The sequence below is a fragment of the Molothrus ater genome, chromosome 1, assembly GCF_012460135.2.
Source record: "Molothrus ater isolate BHLD 08-10-18 breed brown headed cowbird chromosome 1, BPBGC_Mater_1.1, whole genome shotgun sequence".
In the NCBI taxonomy this organism is placed as follows: Eukaryota; Metazoa; Chordata; class Aves; order Passeriformes; family Icteridae; genus Molothrus; species Molothrus ater.
This window is the reverse complement of record NC_050478.2, coordinates 130725223-130748652: the sequence shown is the minus strand read 5'-3', so window position 1 is coordinate 130748652 and position 23430 is coordinate 130725223. Positions and strand designations below refer to the sequence as shown.

The 23430-nt window shown below is 40.6% G+C and overlaps 1 protein-coding gene across 1 annotated transcript in view; it reads left to right on the top strand.

Moving 5' to 3' along the window:
- Positions 1–9786: 9786 nt before the first annotated feature.
- MATN2 (matrilin 2) overlaps positions 9787–23430 on the top strand; it is a 65127-nt gene continuing 51483 nt past the window's right edge. Inside the window, exons 1-2 of the mRNA XM_054515280.1 lie at positions 9787–9859; positions 19318–19479. Of these exons, the coding sequence (XP_054371255.1) occupies positions 19353–19479 (127 nt within the window). The 5' untranslated portion in view covers positions 9787–9859; positions 19318–19352. The remainder of the gene's footprint in view (positions 9860–19317; positions 19480–23430) is intronic.

Genomic DNA, 23430 nt, shown 5'->3' with positions numbered 1-23430 from the left:
TGTGGCCATATGTTCATTTAGAACTGACTGGTTTCTGTTTCAATGTATATTTTCTTTGTGGTTTTTTTATCTTGTGAATTGTCAGCAAAAAAAAAGCCCAAAGCACAACATAATATATTGTTACCTTTTGGTTACTTATTCCTCTCTGCAATTCAAAATTTCAGCCTGGATAAAAAGTCCTGACATAGTAATTTGGACAAATAAGTTTCAAATAAAGGTAATGTATCATTGCACTCAACAGACACTGTATGAGCACTCCAGGGGTCTAGGAAAGTAGCCCTGGTTAAAAAGGGAAGCTCAGAAAAACTCTTCTGTCAACTGTTGCAGTCCTATTAGCACCAAGCAACAGAACATGCATGGTTCCAGAATTGCCACTATGCAGGTGTAGAGCAGCAACATTTAGATGTGAGCTGCCTTATCTGTGGCTCTTGTACAAGAGGCTGCACCAGCAGCACAGTCCCAGCTGAGCCCAGACCAGTTCATTTTACATGACCAGCCTGAGGATGAGCTAAAAAAAGGGATGTCTAAGAAAAAACGGAGGTGGATGTTTGAGAAAACAAACAAACATCTACCAAACAGCTTTGTCTCAGGAGTTCTGAGACCAGATAGAGTCACAAGCTGGGAAAGTTTTAGGATGTGATCTCTGGTTGTACTCATGGTGTCTACATGCACCCAACACAGAATGTCTTTCCTGGACATGAGCTAGGTCCATACTTAGCTCACATTCCTTCTGCTTGTTCCTTTTTCAGTTATAAATCACCTCTGTGGCAATGCTTTTCTGAAATGCAGGCAGATTAGATCTACTACATTTCCTTTGCCTCAAAAAAAACCCAAAACAGGTTGGAAGAGCACATCCTTATGTTGAGAAACTAATTCTGTATTTAACCTGTTCATGGTTTGAAGCATCTATAATTTCTTTTTCCTTTGAATTTTGTTCTGAAGTGTTTAGTATTATTTGGATTAGAATGGAAGTTGAGATGGCATTTGTACAAATCATGATGGTCTGAGGTATTTATTGCTTTTAAATTTGATATACCTGTGCTGGAATGGAAATTGTCTCCTCGCCTTGATGTGAATGTGTTTTAAGGTTCATGTCTCCCTTGTTTGTAGTTGCTGCAGCTCTCATTCATTATCCTGCCTTTGTCTGTGTTGACTGTAATAAAATATTTATAGATAGCAAAGTCTTTAGCATTGCATAGACAAACAGAAGCAAGACAGATTTCTCAAGAACCTAGATAAAATTTTTGTTAGTTTCTATTGCAAACAGGAAAAATTGAGATCTTAGTAAAAAGTCGTTTGAAATAAAGAAATTAATTAAAATGGTTTTTAGTGCAATAAAAAGTCCATGGCTTTTGCCAGTTGAGGAATTCAGCTTCTTATTTATTGACATGCAAGGTTTGAAATGCTTATCAACAAGATCATAATGTTGTTGTACTATTAACTGTCCTTATTAGTCTACAGAGAGATCAAACCATAGTTTTTAAATAATTTAAAACATTTGTATCTGACAGCCTTATGACTGGAAATGTAGAATATATGTGTAATACTAGGTCATTGATTTTATAAACCACACTGTACTGCAATTAATCAAGAAGAATTTGCAATGCCTATGCAAATTTGAGTTTATCAGTGGAAGCATCAGTCTTAATTGTTTAATTAGAAGAGACACCCTTTCCTGGGTCCAGTGCTGACTGAAATCAAACTGTCTCAGTTGACTCCTGAAGTGCCAGGTCAGCAGGTGCTTGGTATCTTAAAATAAAGAATGCAAGTTCCTGCTAGTTACAGTGAGTTTTCTTAAATTCCTACAGTATCTTGAAAGGAAAACTTCACCAATCTTTTCTTTCTCTACTATTCTTCCTAAATAAAGACAAGACTTTCTTCTTCTCTCTTTCTTTTCTCTTTTCATTTCTCTTTCTTTTCTCTTTTCATTTCCTTCCCTTCCCTTCCCTTCCTTCCCTTCCCTTCCCTTCCCTTCCCTTCCCTTCCCTTCCCTTCCCTTCCCTTCCCTTCCCTTCCCTTCCCTTCCCTTCCCTTCCCTTCCCTTCCCTTCCCTTCCCTTCCCTTCCCTTCCCTTCCCTTCTCTTCTTTTCTTTTCCCTAGACATCTACTGTGGTTCACACTACTGTCATGTAAAGCAGGTACATTACAGATGGTCAGTAACACTCTGACCAACCATTACTGGTTATTTGTCAGTTAGCATATGATTCTCTATTTTTTATCACATAAAAATCACTTTAAAGATAAGGATATAGAGTTCGAGGCTAAATTTAATCTGTTTTCCTGAAGAAGTAAGTAGATAATTTTCTCTATCTCATCATCCATCTGAAAACATGGTCCTTTTGCTACATCCACAGGTTCTACTTTGGAACTGGTGCACTCCACTTTTTTCTTTGCTGTTTTGAGCATCTCTTCCTATAGCTAGCCACCTGCTTGACACTTACATGATTCTAATTTGTACGCGGTACATTATACCACCTCTAAAGGGAAATGAAGAGACAGATATTTTGCAAACCCATACTGTTTTCTTACTTGAATCCTCTGCCTTGAGCTAACATTTTCTATAATTCCAGGAACATGCTGCTGGTTAAAAACAAATTTGGTAAAGACTCAAACACAGATGTAATGAAAAGTGTCTATTTCTCAATTGTGGTAAAAAGGACTATCCTGAGTGTTATTGATAGATCAATGATACATGAATTACACAGTTCTGTTCATAATTCATGGTTTGTAGACTTCATTATATACATATAAAAACAGGGGAACTGAAACGATCAAAGGGTATGAATAAGTAAAGAGCTTGCACATCTCTCCCACACTTCTGTGGTCATCTTGCTGTGGTTTATTTCTAGATGATTGAGGATTAGAATCTTGATGAGTTGTACTTGAATCTAAGAATCATTTCACATCCTTAAAGTAAATGAAAAAGGCAAGTAACTCCCTGGTGTGCATGGCTGGACATACAGGCTCAGGCCCCTTTTGCCTTGCTGTCTCTGTCCCCCTGCAGACTTCCATCTTTCTGAGTGCCATGGATAGCAGCTGAGGTCAGCCACAGGGGCTCAAAGAAATGGGCACAAGGCAAAATTTTGATTGTTGAGGCCCATGTATTGCAATTAACTAAGTTTGTCCTACAGAAATTCTCTTGGAAATTCCATTTGACTGTTCAAAATCTTTTGGAAGAAGAAAATCAGAACTCTTGCAGATGGTAACTGAAAAGCAAGTATTTCTTATGCATAGGTTACATATTTTCTTAATTTTCTTCAGAACTATGTGGCAGCTTATGATTACCATCCAGGCTGGATAATGTTTACTGTGAAAAAAAATTTATATATGATCAAAGAGGGAGGACTCAATGAAGTTACATACTCTTGGTAAAATATATACTGAATTCATCCACAGACAGCACTCACCTACTTTATCTAGCTGAAAAATCATCCTGGGATTGCTACTCTGCCAAGTATATTCACAGGTTTTACTTCTGCTCTAACTTTGAACATGTGAGCAGGAAAACTGCATTTTCACCATTTCCCTTGGCAATTTAAGCCATGCCATGCTTAAATGCAACTCTCCTTCAGAATCCAAGACAAGGTTTTCTTACTCAATTCTGGGACAAAATTGACATCACACACACAAGAAGCCCAACTTAGATCTTACAACATGATCCAGAAAGCATGCAAATTGCTAGCTCTAAATCAGTCCTTGCACAATGAAGAATATTCTAAATGTAATAATGTCTTTGGATTATTATGTGTGTCTGAATCTTAAATGAAATAACTAGGTTCTTCATGAATCTTATGTAATGTCTGTGTGGTGCCCCAAATATCATCTGAACTACAACTCTGGCAGAATTTAGGCAGTATGGCTCTTGACCTAATGGTGTTCATCCAAAGAATAAAAAAAGAAAATTATATCAACATTTAAAATGTGGTGTTTCAGATGCCCAATAGCCAAAGGGTAACCAGTCCATTCAGATTCCTGGGGGCTTTTGTGGTAACATTTGCAGCAGAAATACCAGCCTGATCTGTCATTGCTGTGGGTCCTGGCTTGAGATTTCCTCTGATTTCCTCTTTAGTGATGATATTACTACTTTAAAAAGGAAAGAGACTTTCTTATAGCACATATCAACAGGAGCGTGGTACTTAATCTCATAAGTACATCTTTAAAAGAAAAAGTTAAAAGAATGCTGCTTGACTCTGCATATCTCAGATGAAATATGTTCTGTTAAAAGGCCATTATGATAATTTATTAATATATATTATATATGTATTATATACATCATAGGTATTCATATATATAGTAGATGTGTACATATATATGCATATATACAAAATCTTTGGTGTTGATTTAATGTTGTCTACTGGAAGCATCTTTTCTTTTGGCTATGGTACAGTTGTGATGCTGAGCCACAGTTAAGTCTGACTCATGGACCATCTTGAGGAGATAACAGGAGGCACCAAACCCTGCACTGATTTAGATTTAAAAGAGATTACTCACAATCTTCAAATTAAGTATATGTTCAGAGGTTTTGGTGTTTTGTTTTTTTTTATCAAAACCTTAAAAAATTTTGGCTCCTGAAAGTTTGGTCCTGCAATGCCTAGGTTTGTGGAAATCGCCCCAGAAACTTGGTTCTTCATGAAGTTCATAAAGAAATGTAAATGTTAATCCCTTTGTTGCCAATCCTAGTCTAACATCCAGAAGACAAGGAGTCTGGGTTTTGCTGCCAGGGCTGTGCAGAGGACCTTGGGAGCCACGGAGGATTGGCAGGTCTGTCCAGCTCTCTGTGAGACCTTGTGCCAGCCACCCTGTGCTCGCTCTCAGGCACTCTTCCAGGACAGATGCTCCAAGCCTCTGTGCAAACAGCAGTTATCAGCAGCCAAGTCACACCTGCATCTCAGACTGTCCTGCAAAAAACACTAGGAGGCAGCTTTGCTTTCTGTGAGGTGTAGATTTCTGCTGGTTTGTGCTGGTTGTGATGTAAGAGCACACAGGGGAACTCAGGCAGCCAAACAGCTGCAGGGAGCTTGTACATGAGCTGGGCACCAGCCTGCTCAACCTTGTACAAACGGGTGTCTTTCTCCATACCAGATCCCTCTGGGCCAAGGCAGGAGGTGAATGCCCAGCTCCACAGCTGGAGAAAACGTGGTCTGCAACGCAGAACTGCAAGCACCAAGGGAGCAGTGAAACTGAGCAAGCTGAAGGTTGGGCAACCATTGAATATGCCCTCTACACATCCCTTTTGGAATTAAAATACAAGATCTTTTTCAAGTCTTCAGTATACAAAAAGATAAAGAATTACCCCAAACTGGTTATTTTCTGTATTAATTTATGGATTGCTTTACAACAGCAGTTCTTTCTTAGTCAAAAAATTGCAAAGGAGAAAAAAAATTCCCTTACAAAATGTTATAAAATATGAAGGATGGAGATGTAGATAAACCAGCCTGTTTCTGATTTTTCTGTCTGCAGGTTTCTATCATTAAGTACTATTACATTTCTGTTGGCTGCACTGAAGACACCTTTTATTGAAGTTTTGTCCTTTATATACTTACTTATATGGTGTCCTTAAGTCACCTCCTAAATCTGAGTTATTAAAGGCATTGCATTTCCTGAGCTTTTCACTGGATGGCATATTTTCCAGTTCTCTAATGGTTCTTTCAGTTCTTTGCTATCCCACTCCAAGATTTTTTAAACATTCTGCTTGAATTCAGAGCTTTAAGGTGTAGCCAAAATAGAATATGTTCTCTGCTGTGGATAAAGAATTTAAAGCACTATGGACTAAAAAATTTATCCTTGCAGAGTTTGTCTTGAAACACACTCACTTAATGAGTATTCTTTGCTCACATGCAGCTGAGATTTATCATCTGTTTTGAAATCTATTTCATATGTGCGAAGCTGTTGCTGCAGCATTATAGCTCCCTAGTCAAAATATTGTGTTATGTGAGTGCCTAAGAAATATCCAAGTGTATAATGTTTACACTCAACCCCATATTGATCCTTTCATAGCCCATTAAAAAGAAAGAAAAAAGGGATATTTTGACAAAATCTGTTTCCTTAAGCAGTCCTGTGTTTTATTACCATAAAAATAATGCACTGAATGACAGTATTATGGAAAAATTTAGGTAGGTGGTGACCAAAAAAATGCCCAAGGATGGTGTCCAGAATCTGTAAGTTATAGCCTCATATGATGAATCTTCTGTTTTACCTGTAGTCAAGAAACTTTACCTTAGGAACTCTCCAAAATATGATTGTTTTTAGTACAATCACTGGTGGTGGTGGTGGTGGTGGTGGCATTTGCCAATATTTTGGCTCTGCACCAATCACTGAGTTTCAAACGACTGAAGAGGAAGAAAACTTTAAAAAGAAGTTGTAGTGAAAGGATGAATGATTAAAGGCTTCTTGAAAATACTACTAGATAGCAGTAGATATGATATTGTTGGTATAGAATAGCTTAATTTAATGTGTACCTGGTAATGGTGGGGAAAAAAATCAACTCTCCCTGCCCCTAAATATCTGGAAAATCCATTCAAATGTAAGATGATATTTCACAGGAAAATGCATAAAAGCAAAGCTGCAGTAAAAAAAAAGGTATGAGATGCTACAGAAGATCTGTCGTAATCTTAGTATGGTTTGTAGCTGAGTTAAAACTAGTTAACTAGTGAAAAGATGCTTCTAAAACTGCCACTGAACACAACCCAAAGGATGAGTTTCACTCACAGTCAGATAAATAAAACATTTTCTTCAAAAGACAGAAAAATCAATAATCTACTTTGATATCTACAATAAGTACACTTAGGAATTCTAGTTGGAAGCAAAAAAAAAAAAAAAAAAAGAACTAGAAGAGAGATGAAATACCATAGTATAAAATCACAGAATTACTGAATCATCAAGGTTGGAAGAGACCCTCAAGATCGTACATTAGAGAGGATTAATCCACCGGCAAACAGGTGCAGCTGCATACACAAACCAAACACAAAGGTGACCATCAGTCATCAGTAGGGCTGTGGCCATGGAAAATGATAAATCCTTGAGCACATCAGGACAAGTGGAGAGGGCTTGCGTGGTGCATTGTGTTTAGTTTTGCCAAACACCTTCTCAGGAGCCACATACACAGCAAGAACTTGCTGAGTGAAACAAGAGTGAAAGCTGAAAATTATTGCTGTCATTAAATGCCCTAGGCAAGCCTTGGAGATCAAAATGAGTTCTTTTGGTTTATAGACAATGTTGATATTAGGAAACAAATACAAAATTACCATAAATACTTTTAGACTGGAAATTAGTAGGAGGTGTCTAACTACCATGAAGGTCTGACACAGTCCTCTAACAGCAGGAGGAAAATCAATTCATTGCTGTTTTACTTAAAGCACCTGCTTATAATGTAAAACCTACTTTCTGAAATGTGGTTTTTGTATTAAGTGATTGCCTATGATAACTGAGAAGCAGCCTACATCACTTCTTCCAGACTGAGAGTAATCCTTCCAGGCACTAAGAGAAGACAGGAAAGGAACAAATGGACTCAAAGTCTCAGGTATCTAGTTAGCAATCTTAATGAAGCTTAAGAATTGCCTGATTTTTTTTTTTTTGCCAGATTTTTGATTCTTTGCATATCAAAGCATGGCTTGATAGAAGCCTCCAGCTTTTTCTTACTTAACATCTTCCAATCTTCCTCTGTCCACTGTATCAAATGTTGACAGACTTGAACAAAGGCTCTCCCAAATCAAAAAGAAGTCACACGATGGGAGTGGAGGACAGAAGCTCATCATTTGAGAAAGGACAAGCGGCAAAGAGACTGGGACTTTGAAATGTGGGGATTACACAGTACTTCCGGTGTGGTATAAATAAATACCAAAGTCAAATAAAGTCAAATAAAAGTCCTCAATCTTCTATGCTGTCTCTTGTGAAACAAAGAGATGCTTTATGCTGACTTGCTATCATCCTTTCCTCCAATCTCCCTCTGGGATACCTTCCCTGTGTTCATCCTGCCAACAGCAGCAGGCTGCACAGCCTCTGGGATGAGCACTAGTGATGGGCTCTCTTATGTATAAACTGGAGCTAAAGCCACCAGAGTTACTCTGGGCTCTCACATGATCTTGTCACTACAACATTTTCTCCTGACTTTCGTCTTCCTCCGGCAACTCAGCTGATGCCTCAAGCCACAGTACAGGGAAATGGAAGTATGGTTTCTGTATTTTCAGACAACAGAACATTAATTAGGACTGTAGCATAGGACTGGGCCTCATCCTATGCTACATTGCAAGGAGAAACAGAATGGGAGAATTGTTCTGCACTTGGCTCTGCTGGGTTTGCTATAATGTCTATCAGTGCTCAGTTGCATTTTTATTTTTTCCCTTTTCTCTGGCTACAGAAAAGGTTCAGGAACCAGTGCTCAGAATTAAAGATAAGGTGAATCCAACCACTTTCAGTTTTAGATTTGCTTGTTATCTGTATGCTTCCTTTTAGAGATTAGATTTTGTACACCCACATCACAGGCAATTAATTGTGCCTTACAAAACTTACACAAAGTAGCTCTGCTGATTGCCAGAGTTACTCATTATTCCAGCAGCTATGAGGGGTAAAAGTCTCCTCTGTGAGACTCCTCTGGCACCTGATGTACTGCAATTGGCATGGCTTGACGATTTATGTCTTTATGCTGGACAGTGACAGTGGGTCCTGCTCACCTCTGCCATTTAAATGGCTTTCACTGGGTTTTTTGTTTGTTTGTTTGCCAGGAAACAGAAATCACAATTGCTTGGGAACAAAGCAGGAGTTTTATTTTTTCTTCTTCATACATAATACTGTAATTGTTGATATAAACCCCACACTTAGTTTTTCCACCTGGACTACTGACCGCGTCGCTGCTGTGTCAGCTAAGAAACGACGGTCCCTGCCACTTGGGCAACTTATTTCAAGCTTCCCTCATCGTTTTCCCCGACGGAGACTCCCACCGGTTCGCCGCGGTGGCAGACACCGCATGAATCACCAGGGACTGTTTGCCTTGGCCTGCGGGCAATGGGATTTCCATTCCCCGACGTTTCCTTTGGTCGGCTTCCCTGGAAGGCTGCGGCCCAGGGAGCACGGCGCTGGCCGGGGAAGGATGCTCTGAGCCGCCAGACAGAAACCACACCACTTTTCTCTAGCGGGAGCCCACGGCCCCCTCCGGGAGAGCCCGCTCGGCCGGAGCAGGCGCTGCTCCTGGGGCTGCGGGAGCTCCCCTCGCCGCCCACTACAGCTCTGGAAGGAAGGAACAGCAGCGGGGCCGAGGTGCACGGGGCGGCGGGGCCGGGCCGGGGCCACCGCGGCCAGGAGTCCAGAGGGGCCGGCGGCCCCTGTTCCTGACGGGGATGGCGGGAGGGAGCGGGCCCCGCGTCCCTCGGACCAGGCGGGAACGCCTGGGGCCGACAGCCCGTGTCCCGCAAGAGCCGTCGATTCCCTCTCTTTCCTCCCGGCAGGCGTGAGGGAGCGAGAGAACAGCCCGGGTCCCATACACGGGGCAGGCGGGAAGGAGTGGGACGGCAGGTCGTACCCCTCAGGGGGGCAGGAGTGAAGAACCGCGTCCCTGACGGCACAGGCGGCTGAGGAGCGAGGAACGCGGCTCTCCGCGGCTCCTCCCGCGGCCTCCCGGTGCCGCGCTGGCTCTGGAGATCTGGGCAGGGCAGCCGGTGTCTCTATAGCGGGACTCCCCGCTTTCCCTGCCCTCAGTGCTGAGCCGGGCTCCTGCCGCCGGGGACGGGGCTGGCGGGAGGCGGCTGCTCCCGGGGGGCGGGCGGGGGAGCGCCGTCTGGGGCCGCGCCGAGGGGAGGAGGCTCCGCGCTCGCTCCCGGCCGCCGCTGCTGCCGCGCCGAGCGGAGCGGCCCCGCCAGCCCCTCAGGTAAGCCCGGCTCTGCCGCCTGCCCTGCCCCGCCTCGTCTCGCCTCTCCCGCCCGCCAGGCGGGTCCGCTGCGCTCCGCCCGGGGACACCGCACCCAGCCGCGTCCCGCGCTGCCCGGCGGGGCTCGGCGTCGCTGCCATCCCGAGTCTCTGCAATGCCGGCGGCCACCCCCGCCCCAGGGCCCCGGCTCGGCGGAGGGACGGCCCTTCCCCGGGGGCCCCTCCGGGTGGGGGGCGGCCGGGAAGGCCCCGCGGGCGGCGGGGGCCCGGCGGGGAGCGGGAGGCCGAGGCGAGGGGCCGCGGCGGCGTCGGGGGCTGGGCTGGATCTTCGCTTGCTGGGTCCCGCTGGAGCGGTTTGCTGCTCGTGGTGCAGCCCGCAGGAGAAGGGTTTCCCTTTCCTTTGGACTGCGTGGGTCCGAGCAAACTTGTCATTTATCCTCCTCCCCGTGCATGCCGCGGTAACTCATTTAACAGTATCTGCTGTAAGGAAACACCCTCGGTGTATTGTTAAGATCAGTGTAGCATCGGAACTGAACTTGGCTTAGAAACGTGTTCGAGAGCAGCCTGCAGGTGTCTTTACCAGCTTGCAGCAGCGCGGGCTGCGGCTTCTCCCCGTGCCAGGGAACAGCCCACAGGTAGCTCAGGGCTCACCTGGGACGTGCAGGGCTTCCTGAGAGCCCTGCGTTTGCTGGAGTGAGGGGCGGTTTGCTGAATGTAATATACTTACGCTGGAAACTCTCCTGACATGGTGCTCCTTAATCTGGCAAAAATTGTTATGGCATCTTTTATGACCATGTATTCCTGCTTCAGAAGACAGTCCTTTCTGTGTCAAACTGGTCTCTATCACTGCTAAACTGTAGAATATTGTTGACTGAGAGAGAAGAATGCAACCTGCTGATTTATGTAATAGTTCCTAAGTGCTTGGGTTTGCTTGTGGGACCATTGTTCTAAAGGTGAATGATCCTGACTGAGGTCTGAAAAGGTGACGTGTTACATGTTACAGCTGCGCTTCTGTCAAACAGCTGACAAGAAGAAATCATCAAACTGTATCCCATCAAAAATTCACCTTAATTCAAGAGCTAAATAAAACACTCATATGGCTTTTCCATTAAATCCTACAAAATCTACAAAATAGTTTTGGAGTATTACACTTTTCGTGTAGATGTCTCAGCTTTAAGCATGAGATTTTCTAAACTTTTCCTCATGTAATGTGTATCATCTGATATTCATCAGATTAAATTTGATTTGTTTTATATCTTCAGAAAATGCAGCACTCAGTTACACAAAGCTGCAGTTAAGATCCTTAATCCTGCACTCAATATTCACACCTAATTACTTTATGTGAGTGTCTCCATTGACTTCGCTGGGATTTCTCACGAACAAGGGAATCCACATTCTACTTTTTATGAGCTGGGGCTCAGGGACCCAGCTGTGATGGTAAAAGATGTTTTAGTCAGTCCAGGCAAACTACAGAAAGGCTAATCAGATCTAAATACTCTCTCATGACTTATAAACCATCTCCATCGGAGGGTAAAACAGTAAACACTATTTAATTGTATTGTGGGTATCATTAACAAGCTCTTTTTATACAGTGTACTCATTGTTAGTGTTTTCATTATGAGCAAAGAGTATTTGGAATGGAGTGGGCTTAATCCCCAAATTATTGGTTTACAGTGGTGCTGGTGCTGGGATCATCGTGACTTCGCAAATAAATTTCAGAACAGTTGTATCCTTTTCTTCTCCCAAACCTTTCTGTTTGCAGTGACTATTTTCTGTTGTGGCTTGTGACTACTTCAGAGACAAAACGAAGCAGCTTACATGTGTATAATATGTCATATAATATATACTTTCATTTAAATACTTACTGTGCATGGTAAAAGTGAATTTTCTCAGTTTTCCCATGCTACTTTTCTGGGCATGTTGTGGAAACTCTGATGTCTAGATGAGAGTCAGTACCAGAAAGTGCAAATGAGTCTTTCTCAAAAGAACAAGATAATGAAAAGGTCTATTGTCCAAGTGGCAACTGAAGAAAATCATGGCATGGGGATTGATGCTGTCATAAAATAAGAATTCCCACTGCTAGAGCTTGCTGTCTGACCACTGGAAACTATGCAGAGTAAACCATACTATGGGTGTACTGTTCTATAGCACCACCATTAACTTTTATGTGATGAGAAGTTACTGAAATGGTCCTCAACTTCACCTCAGGGGTTGGACCTGATGGCTTACAGAGGTCCTTTCTGACCTAAATATTTTATCATTATATGATTTAGAGGTTATTAATTTTACAACAGTGATATCAGGAAGTCTGTATGTCATTGAGACAGATGACTTTAAATTAAGCAACAGGTCCCTTAGTCTTCTTCATTTCATTAGAGCTGTAGAAAATTAAATTATATATGTAGTACATATACTCTAGGCCCATTAAATAACAAAGTCTGTTGTGTAGAAGTCCCACTATGATATTTACGTCTGACAATAAAATTGAATGCTGATCTCTGCTCTTTCTGATATGCTGTATATTTCAGTGTCTGAACTCATCAATTCCTGTGTGTGCTTATCTGGCCTTCGTGCTTGGATAGACAAGTTGTCCTTTCCCCATCCCCAGCACTCTTTGGACAGCTTCCAGAATGTGGTTGCCCTCCTGTGTCCTGTAGCACCTTTGGTTATGCTCTGCACATGGGTGTCCTATACAGGGTTGGGTTTCTGGGCATATTTGGCTGATTACCAACTGTCATTCACCTCCCCTTCTAGGAACTGCTCTGTAATGCATTTTGGGTCTTCCCTGTACTGTTTCAAAATCGAAGTTAATTTACTCCACTGTCACATTTGATTTTATTAGTCCAAGTTACAGCTGCACTGTGGGATTTTTTAGCAGCAGCTAGAATAAATAGCTGCTGGTGGAGATTCAGCCACAGCCCAATTCCTATACAAGGCAGGGGCATCTCTCAGTATAGAAAGCACTGGAATATCCTTTTAGTTGCCAAGGTAGGGATATGTCCTTGATGAGGAGGACTGTATGGAAGCATAGGAGACAAAGGTGGAAGACTTTGTGAGTGTCTGGTTGTCACCCTGTCCCCATCACTATGCAGACATGTCTGGAGCAGACATTGCTCTCACATGCTAGGATCGTGTCCCACTCAGACACAAAACAACTTGTGACCACGAAGCTTCATGGACTCATCCAAAGAATTTGTCCCAGTCTTCTCACATTGGAGTACACACCTTCTGGTCCTAAATCCACTGCAGGTTCAGGTTACTCATACTGTCTGGACGCTCATTATTTCAGATTGATACAAGACTGGTGTTGCCAAGTCAAGAGTTCCTTTTGTTAGTGTGGTGGCTTGCTGTGCTACTGTGAAAGCTGTAATTGGGTTGGCTGTCTCAGAATACTCCACAATTACTAATTGACTTTCAGATAATGAGTTCTCCAGATTTATCTCATACTACTGACAGCACAAATGGCCCAAGGTAGCCTCTTAAAAAGAGCTAAAAAATGTTTTAACAAGTGAGTACTGCTCTGATGCTTTGCAGGACATGGTGCAGTTGTGGGTTCACGGGCATCCAGTGCTCCTTTGTAATGGTGAAGGCAAGATGGTGCTTCTTGCTGGTGTGCTAAATATCACCCTCCCATCTGTGGCCACCTGCCCCCACACAACACCTGCATGGCTAGGGACACGATATATATATGATATACAATGATGATTTGTGATGTTGGACTCTGTGGGCCTCTATAGGTCTTTTTTAGAACTGGAAAATGCATGTGTCAGCAACTGGTCCAGACAGAGGAAATTACTAATACTCTGTGTCCTGATGCCCATGCTACACAGTGCTTTTAATGAGTAGTGAACTAGTAATGCATGTGCTGGCTTGTGGATAGTGAAGTACTTTGGAATATATTGTAACTGATAGTTAAATGGGCTTTACAGTGCCTGCAGCCTTTTTTTTTTTTTTTTTGAAATTTCTGAGATGGTGGGATTGAGAAAGAGGTATTTTGTGGCTTTCATGTAATAAGACCTCATTTATTTTTCCAAGTAACTCACCATGTTTGCTAAACTGGGGAAACAGACTGATTTTATTGACTCACATAGATTGCTTGCAGTTCATTTACATTCAGTGAAAGTTTTTGATTTGGTCACAGTTTCCTGTTACCTTAAAAATGGGGAGATAATAAGGAATGCTGAAAGAACTTCAGAATGGTTCTCTTCTATGAATTTATGTTCTTTGTAACTTAGAAACACCGAAGTTATGTCTGTTGGAAGCTTAATGAGAGTACATGGCTGTGTCTTTTAACTAGGGAACAAGAAAAGCCAAAGGCAACCTCGGTAGTGCTAAAAACTGTTGCCTCTGGTGCTTTTTTGTCTTCTCTTTCCCTCCCATCTATGATGAGAAATTATACAAGGTTCAAGAGGGGGATACTATTTACAGGTGTTGATGTTCCACGTAACTATAGAGCATTTCCCCTTCTGTGTATTGTGCCAGTTTTGTCGGTAGCTGGAGAAGGTAGAGAGGCAGGGATCTGGGGAGTTTTTGTTTCTGATTTAGCCTTGGAAGGAAACTTGTACTACAAGACAAGGAGGGAGACCATACAGAGGAGCAGAAGGTATGAGCTGAAACACATTACTTGTTTTCCAATTTGTTTTTCAGCATGATCTGCTCAGCAAAGACAGGTATATTTTAAGGTACTTGAGTGAAAAAAAAGGTGATCTTACAGGCCAGTGGAGGGGTTTTCTGCTTCTCTGTAAAAGAAATTTTCCTGAAGTGTGGTAAGAGGTGGAAGGACACTGACTTTGACATAAGCCACAGAGCATCTCTTTTCCCTTGATATTATTTAAGAGGTATCACAGCGAAGAGGACAAATATTAATACCCTGCAGCAGGCAGTGGAGAAGGTCACTGATTTATTACCACTGACACTGAATATTCAGTAATGTCTCTGCCCAAAACAGCCATCAATCCCTTACAAGGAGACTTCCATGGAAAGATATTTGAAAGCAGAGAAACAGGCTTGTATTGTTTCAGTGCTGTCCAACAAAGGAAATAGCTATTTTAAAGATGAAATCTCAATTTTATTTTTTAGTATTCCTACACTGTGGTTCATGAAAGTCCATAACAGTGCATCAGAAAAATTACTCTGGTGCATGGGTATATGGCTAAGCTAGCACAGGTAAAATTGATAAGAACACACCATGGCAATATTCAGCTCTTGATTAGCAGCCAGTTAGGGAATGAGGGAAGCCTTAAAAGAACAGAGAGCCTGTCTGTTTATTTGCCATTTTCTAGGAAAATCTCTCTTTTATACTAAACTTCTTCTAGACAGCTGCAGATATGGCCAGCAGCCCTCACCAGACTGTACCTCTGTGAACAGCAGTTGTCTCTTCTCTGTTAGCAGCTTCCTCAGGTGTCCAGCACAGCACTGTGCTGCACTGAGTGCTCCAAGGCTGCTGTGAGAGCCCCACTCTTCTTCCTCTCACTGTGGCTAGAGGAGTGGAGCAGTGAAAGCTGGTGAATCTGGTCCTCAACCTGGTAAAGCCCCATGGACTGGCAAACCTCCTCTTGCTGGGTATTTTTTGGTTTTGGGGTTTTTTTGTTGTTGTTGGGGTTTTTGTTCTTGTTGGTTTTTTGGGATTTTTTTGTGTTTTTGTTTTGTTTTGGGTTTGGGTTTTGGGTTTTTGTTTTTTGGGGTTTTTTGTTGCTTTTGGTTTTGGTTTTTTGAGCTGTTCAAGATGTTTGTCTTGCAGTGACTTGGTCTTGGGTCTGCCATGGGGAGTTGGTTCCCAATGGTATAGTGATGACAGCTGGAATCAAAGTACCTGAAATACATTCACCAGGTAGCCACAAAAATATGACTTTTCAACTTTGGTACTTTGGGAATGTGTTCTCAGCTGGTAGAGCAAGGGTTAACCAGCCCCAGAGGACTGTGGCAGAAGAGCTTAGCCTGCTGGAAAAATGAGGTGTTAAATATCAAACGTGGTGCAGCAAACACCATCCAGCTTCTAGAGTGTAGACAGGAGACCTTGCAGAAGGCCCAGAGGATAAACAGAGAACCTTGGGAGGACTGTATGAGGAGCAGCCATGCAACCACAATACAGACTGATCATGTAAAAGCAGCAGTGGACACAAATGTGTACCTGGAGCTAGAGCCAAGCACACAAGTCCAGGCTGTCATCACCCCAGGAAAGCAGCACAGAAGCTTTCAGTGTGGATGAAGGGGTGACAGCAGGCTTGGATCAGTGTATGTTATCACACATACAGCCTTTGGCTTTGGGGTTTTTTGGTTTTTCCTTCTCACTGAAAATGAATGAAATTTTTCTTACATTTTTATTTTAGATTATATATAGCTTTTTTTTTTTTGAAGATGAGGCAACTGAACCTCTTTGCTGTTAAGTATAGCTTTTGTTTAAAACAGTATTTTAAAACACTGTTGGTGAGGGTAGGAGTGTGTTCATAGTAGATTTTATTTTAGCAAGAGCTGGATCCTTTTTGGTGGATCTCTAAGTAGATTTATTTTCTGATTGTCAGACTAGAGATATTGAGATATTGAGAGCTGAGGATCTAAAGTTTCTGAATTCAAAGTAAGTACTATTGAACAATATGTTATTCAGTGGTTCTGTTTCTTTAGTATTCCAACCTTACTTTTCAAAGAGATTGCTAAAAATTACACTAAATTGAAAATATTTAATGTATTTCAGAATTCAGTGACAGCTAATGAATGATTATGGAGACAACTCAGTTTATATGGTCAGCTAATCATATATTTGTATGCTATGTAAACATTTTCCTCACAGAATTCAAAGACTTCAAATCGCAACAAACACCCTTTTTTCTTATTTCTGGAGTTGCTTATGGACAGCTATGAGTCTAGTGAATTTGTAACTATGACCAAATATCAAAAATTGCTACAAAGGTATAAAATATTTTAAGTGTCAGAATATAGGAGACTTTATTTTGGGGTGGGACTGTCCTGAGTCACTGCTTTACCACCATTTCCTTTGGCATCACGCTGTTACTGGGTTGTTTAGCAATGTCTTGTGAAGGCTCTGCTGCACTGTACTTGGTTCTTTAACGTGCCATCAGCCACAGCTAAAATGGATTTATTAGAGTTTTGTGCCCTTTTCACAGCTGTTTAGGGTGAATAGAAAGGAGGGATGAGTTAGGCCTCTGATAAGTAGTTAAGAGCCAGAAAGCCCTCTTGAGCATTCTGTTCATACCCAGTTCCTGTAACAGCCTTGCAACAAGGATATTTCTCTATTCTCTTTAACCCTGATCTTGTATTTGCGGGGTGGGAGGGAATGATGAATCTGACTCCATGTTCTTAGAAGGCTAATTTATTATTTTATGATACTATATTATGTTAAAGAATATTATACTAAACTATACTAAAGAATCCAGAAAGGATCTTAAAGAAGGCTAGAAAGATAATAATGAAAACTCGTGACTCCTTCCAGAGTCCTGACACAGCTTGACTGTGATTGGTCATTAAGTCAATTCACATGAAACCAATGAAACATGCACCTGTTGGATAAACAATCTCCAAACACATTCCAAAGCAGCAAAACACAGGAGAAGCAAATGAGATAATATTGTTTTCCTTTTTCTCTGAGGCTTCTCAGCTTCCCAGGAGAAGAATCCTGGGCAAGGGGATTTTTGCAGAAAATATAACGGTGACACCCTGACAGCATGGCTTCTGGTTTTCTAAAACATCAGTGCTAGAACTGGCATGTGCCCTTGGGGTCCATTTGCCTCGTGTGCTGAATGAGCAGGCCTGAGCAAGAGGAGACCCCTGGCACAGCCCTGTGTGTGTTGATGTTCTGAGGAGTGAAGCAATACCTGGGATTGGTGATCTCCAGATGTAACAACTGTTACCTCCAGGGAAACATAGTCCCATTTCCAGTGGTGTGTGCGCTGTTTCCAGTGTTCATCTGTTTCTAAGTAGTACACTGGAAAAACTCTAGCAATACCATCCAGATGCCCAGAAATCTAATTATTTTGTGGCCATTTTTATAAACACCAGCTATTTCCATTTGTTTCCTAGTTCAAATGTCCTTAAATCATGTATCATCCATTAGTGGATAATATTGAACACTGAAGCAAGGCTGGGCATTTTGAGTGCAAAGACTCATGTTGGCATATGCACCAGAATGTTGTGTCTGCATTTGGAGCTGCTGAATAGGATACACAAAAGGAAAAATAGATTGATAGTCAGAAAAATACATTATGTGTAATGGTTGCATGGGAAAGACTGAAAAATAATGAATGAAATATCTTTATTAGAGAGAAAATGTTTGTTCAGAATTTTCCTTTCTGTCAATGAATTGCTCATGGTGGGAAACAAAATTAATTATCTTTCAGAAGTGAAGCATTTAGTTGCCTTCTGTTACATAACTGCTTGTTAGGTTTAGGGCCCTGTTAAAATTGTTTTCAAATCTTAGTTACTTCACCAAGAATAACTGTTAAAATTTGCACTGCTTCAGAAGTTCCACTCAGATTCAGTTAAAGCAGTTCTTTGTTATAAAAGTGGGTAGTTCTATCCATCTCTTGCACACCTAGGGGAGCTCTTTACTAAGTTTTGTCCTATCACCCACTCCAAGACTGAATCCAGCTCCTGTGGGATGCTCTCAACCACAACAATAAAGGTTTGGGGGAGCATAGAAGGAGCCTCTGTCTGAGGAAGCCACCAGTGGGGAACACAGCCAAAAAATGAATCTCTAGCATGTCAGTCTTTGTTTTCTGTTTGTGGCAGAATTAGCCATGGCTTTTTATAATGCATTAACAAGCTCCTGGTCAGGAATAATCTCGTAATGTAGGAATTTTGGCTGTCAATTTGTTCTTCTGTATGATAAAATTGCTCCAGAACCTATGGCAAGCTCCTTGCCAGTCCTCAGGAGTCTGTTCCTACAAACAAGATTAATCTTGCACTGATATCTTCATGTTAGCAACCATGGACTGTCTTCTGAAAAGTAAGCATGAGTTGTTGCCAGTTCACATTTATATTTGCTGTTTCTGAAATATATTTTCTTCTTTCTATTTTAATTCTCCAAGATTTTCTGCAGCAAGAACCCTCAGACTAAAGGAACCACTAAACTTCTAAAAAAAATTGCAAAGGAGCACTGAGTGGAATAACAAAAATATATTTGTGTCCTCCTGAAATGTGTTTATGCTGGCAGGCTGAGTGAAACAAACTTCCTTTTCTTACTTTAAAAATACTCGATTTTTATAAATTGTTGTCAATGTTGATGATGGACTTCGACTAACAATACTTAGAAATGCTACACAGGGACTGCCAACTGCTGTATTATTGTGTAAACCTTATTTCTTGAAGTTGTAGGTATTTTTTGGTGCCCATGTGTCTGCATGTTTGTATGTGATGGAAGGGAAGCAATGCTGCTGGGTGACTGATGTGGTTAGAATGCATCTTTTTATGTAATCAAAGAACTTATATCATTTCCTCCTCTTGCAGTTTTACATCCTTGTGTGTCCCTCTGTTTCATAAAGATGAAGAAAATGATTGCATGTTTCCTTCTGCTATTTGCACACACTCTGCTGTCCACTGTCATGGCAAAGGATCTCCCTGGAAGACATTTTACTCAAAGAAGGGATGTTAACACACAATCTCTGCTGGGTAAGTTACACACAAAATACCCCAAACACCACTACCAAAAACTGTCTCAAATACAAATGATAAAAGGCATAACAGCTGGCCAAACCTTGGCTGAGTTAGTCTATACCAAAAAGGAGATTTTCATTTGCCAGCAGGTATGTGATAGTTTGTTGACCAGGTAGCAGCTGTTGAAAGAAAGTATTTACTTTTGGGGTACCAGAGTTACTTTATCTAAGTGGTATTAAATAAATATTTGCTACCAGACTGTTGGCTTGAAAAAAAAAGAAACAACTTTGTTTTCAGTATTTAGAGGAAATACATGTTGGTCCATGGAGGTTCTGTCAAACGAACCTTTCACCATGCTGGAAAGTTTTACCTGTCTACATGTGTGTAATGTGCATAAAGATGATTGAATAGAAATCTATGGCTATTGAAATGAGTCTTGTCATTACATTATTGATGATAATCCTTTTATTTTTTCAGATTTATTTATAATGAGTAGCTTATTTTATAATGAGTAATTTTTTATAATTTTCCTCCTTTGCCAAAAATCTTAGGACAGGGTGTATCAGTTTCAGCATATGGGCTGTCATGTTTTAAAACATAAGGTTCATCTCTCTATTATTGGTCATCACCTGTGCATCACCAACCAGTCAACTTTTTCATTTCCTAACAGTTTGTGACTTAGAATAACTGTCTTTTGCTAATTGTTTAAAGTAATTGTCAGGTTATGAGAATACAGCATAGATGGGGTTTGGACACAGGCTGTCATTAGGGATTAATGATTCACATCAGTAGTAGATCTCATCAGATACCTCTCTCCAGCCACTGGGGGATGGTAAGTGGGCTCCATAAAGGTCACCTAACCCAAGTGAACATGAGGAATGTGAAATGTCCTGCAGAAGATACATCAGGAAGAAAGAAAGAATATGGGGGAATAGAGAGAAGAGCACCAAATTTTATCAGTGAAGTGCTTGTCTAAGTAAAATGTAATCCTTTACATGATATAAAACTCCATAAAGTACCATTTACAATCTATTACTTTAAAATGTTGATTTTCAATTCAACATTCAAATTGGACAAATTTAAAACAAAAGATAACAGATTTCCATTTCTTATTCATCTTTCTCAAAACTAATAGATGCAGTGCTGAAACACTTGGGGTTCTGCTACCGAACGCTGAAAACCACAGCTCTGGAGATCTAATTCACAAAAAACCATGGATATAGAACAACAAAAAGAAATACCCACATTCACACCTTACTTAACAAGAATCCCAAACTTTCTAAAATCCTAAATTCTAAAATGTGATTATATAGGAGCTCTTCCCAAATATTTTAGGATTCCTAGCAAATACCCTAAGGGAACTCATTACTTTAAGAAATAAACTGCCAGTCTCTAGAAAATGATTGCAGAGACAAGGTCTTATGTGGAGAAACAGAAAGTGTCACATTCCTTAGTTACCATTTTCCCTGTGATTTTTTTAAAATTCCTTTTATAGCCTCTTTCAAATTTAAATAGTAGAAAATATATGAAAGGGTTACCCAACCAAAACATGTAGATTAAATTATTTATTTCTTCTTTCAAAAGCCAAGAGATTTCTGGTCCCTCCATTTGGAAACAACTGGATCTGTACTCAGTTTGGCATGTGCAGGATGCAAACAGTTTTGGCTAAAGGAACCTCTTCAAGACATGAAATGATGCAAAAAACTTGGAACAGTCTCTGAGCCAGCCCATAAAACTACGTGGCATTTTGGAGTCAGACTCTTGGGCCTTGCTCACTGTTTCAAGAAATTAGGTCACCTGCTTATATGCAGCAACGTTTAGAAACAGTGGCATGGTAAAAACATGCCTCTCTGTAAAGAACAGAATATGTAAAGTGCCACTGTGCTGGAAAGTTGAGTGTTCCTTAAATGCCATGAGAGAGAACAGGGCCAAAACATGATCTCAGTGACATCAAGTAATAGACTTAATTAAATCACTCCAGAATTCCAGCAACTTAACAGGGATTAGAAGTTGTCACATTCTATGTAGTGTGCATATTATAAGTAGTGGTGGTGATGACAATTGCTGCTGTTGTGTAAAGACTTGCTTGGCAGGCAAAATGGAGCAAAATAGCTGCAAGGAACCAACAGGTACCTGGAAAAGTAATAAAAATTAAGGTTGGGGATTGGATTTTTTTTGGATGGAAGTCTCTTTTTCAGGACTAAAATTAAAGTTTATGCTATGTAAGTATAGCACTATTAAAATAATTTTATTCCTTTTATCTTCTTTTCACCATTTTTAAAACAAAAGTGTACTGCTGTGATAACTATTTACTGGTAAAATAACAGCAGTTTCCAAGTACAGAAGTAAAAGTCATTGTTCTAGGAGACTGACAAGTTAAATAAGTAAAATGGAATGGATGAAAAATTCTGTGGGATTGTCCATATAGAGAGAAAAGTACTTTGAGATCCAGGTTTAGGAGGATTTAATTTTTCATCAGCCATGCACTAATACTTCATAGATTTCTTAACAGTCTTGTTAGGTCTAATTGCCTATACATTTTAACAAAGTCTTCTGGAGGAATGAGCTGTGTCTAAAAAGATATATATTTTTCTTATTCCTCAATTTTTCAACTAAATCTCAATGCATGTTGTTTTAATTTGGCAGGTCTTTGCATTGCTTATTGCTGTTTAAAATTATTATTGCTATAGCTAGTAATTTCTGTGAAAGAGCTAAAATATCTTGTTCAAGGACGTATAGGAAATAGAGTTTTTGGAACTCTCATTATGTGGCCCTTGAAAGCCAAACTCCTTTGCAGGTTTTTCTTTTATGAAACACCGAGTCAGACTTCCAAATATTAAAAACTTGTCAATTGTGCCAAATTAATTAACTTTTAAACATTGTCTTAAGTCTTTCTTGCAGCATATTAGATATGCAAGTAATAAAAATTTGTATTATATTGCTGGAAGATGCTGTTTTCATGCAGCTGTATTTATGTTTTAAAGAATTGTTTCCATAGTTGTGCAAGGTCTTGTGAAACAACAGAAAGATGTAGGATGGTCAGTTTCTCTTTTCTGTAGCAGATAACAGTCACCTTTCCCCTTTTCTGACATATGAACTAAATTTTGCCTTCTTTTTCCCCTCATCAGTACTTTCATCCAGAGTTTGGATCAAATTCGGCTTATCCTGATTTGTGAAAGGAAAATAATATTTTGGTTTTTTCTAAAGAAAAGCAGTGATATGCTGGCTACATGGTTATAAAGATAAAATTCTGTCTGTTAGATTAGCTGATTCCCTTCAGACATAATGAAATGGCCTTGTGCACCTAAACAGACTGATGAAGAGCAAGGTCATTTGTCCAGATTGATGATTTCCATACCATGTTTGCAAGGCTAATGAGAGGTCCACAGCACCCTTCAGCTGGTTTCATGTCTAGAAGCAACATGCATCCAGTCTTTGTAGATCCAAGATGTAGTGCCTTTTTGGTGTTTGAAGTTGTGAGGTTTTTTTCTGAAGCAGATTTGGGACTTAGGCCCTACTGCATCTTAATAATATATGACAAAACAAAGCAAATTAAAATTCCCACATTGTAAAAAAAAAAAAAAACCACAAGTGTTTGTGTTTGCTTTTTTTCTTGATTAACTCTGTTCTAGTAAACTGGGCATGTATTTCATTTCTTATGGGCATACTTCTTTGGAAAGATCTGAAGTGAATGCATGAAAGCTGTAGTGAATACAGTGAAAGCTAGAATGCAGAATACTCTTCTAAGCAATAACATTCTTTCTGTTCCTTAGGAATATGAAACATGCAGCTACATGATTTTGAAAATAACTGTGTAAGGAGAAAAGCTAATTTAGGGGGCATTCCTTTAGATATTTCATGATACCAGAAGAAACAACAAAAAATTAACAGATACTGCACAAAATTAAAACAGAAAGGAAAGGAGGCCAAGAAGGAAATGTACTTGGCTCCTGTTCAATGGAAGCT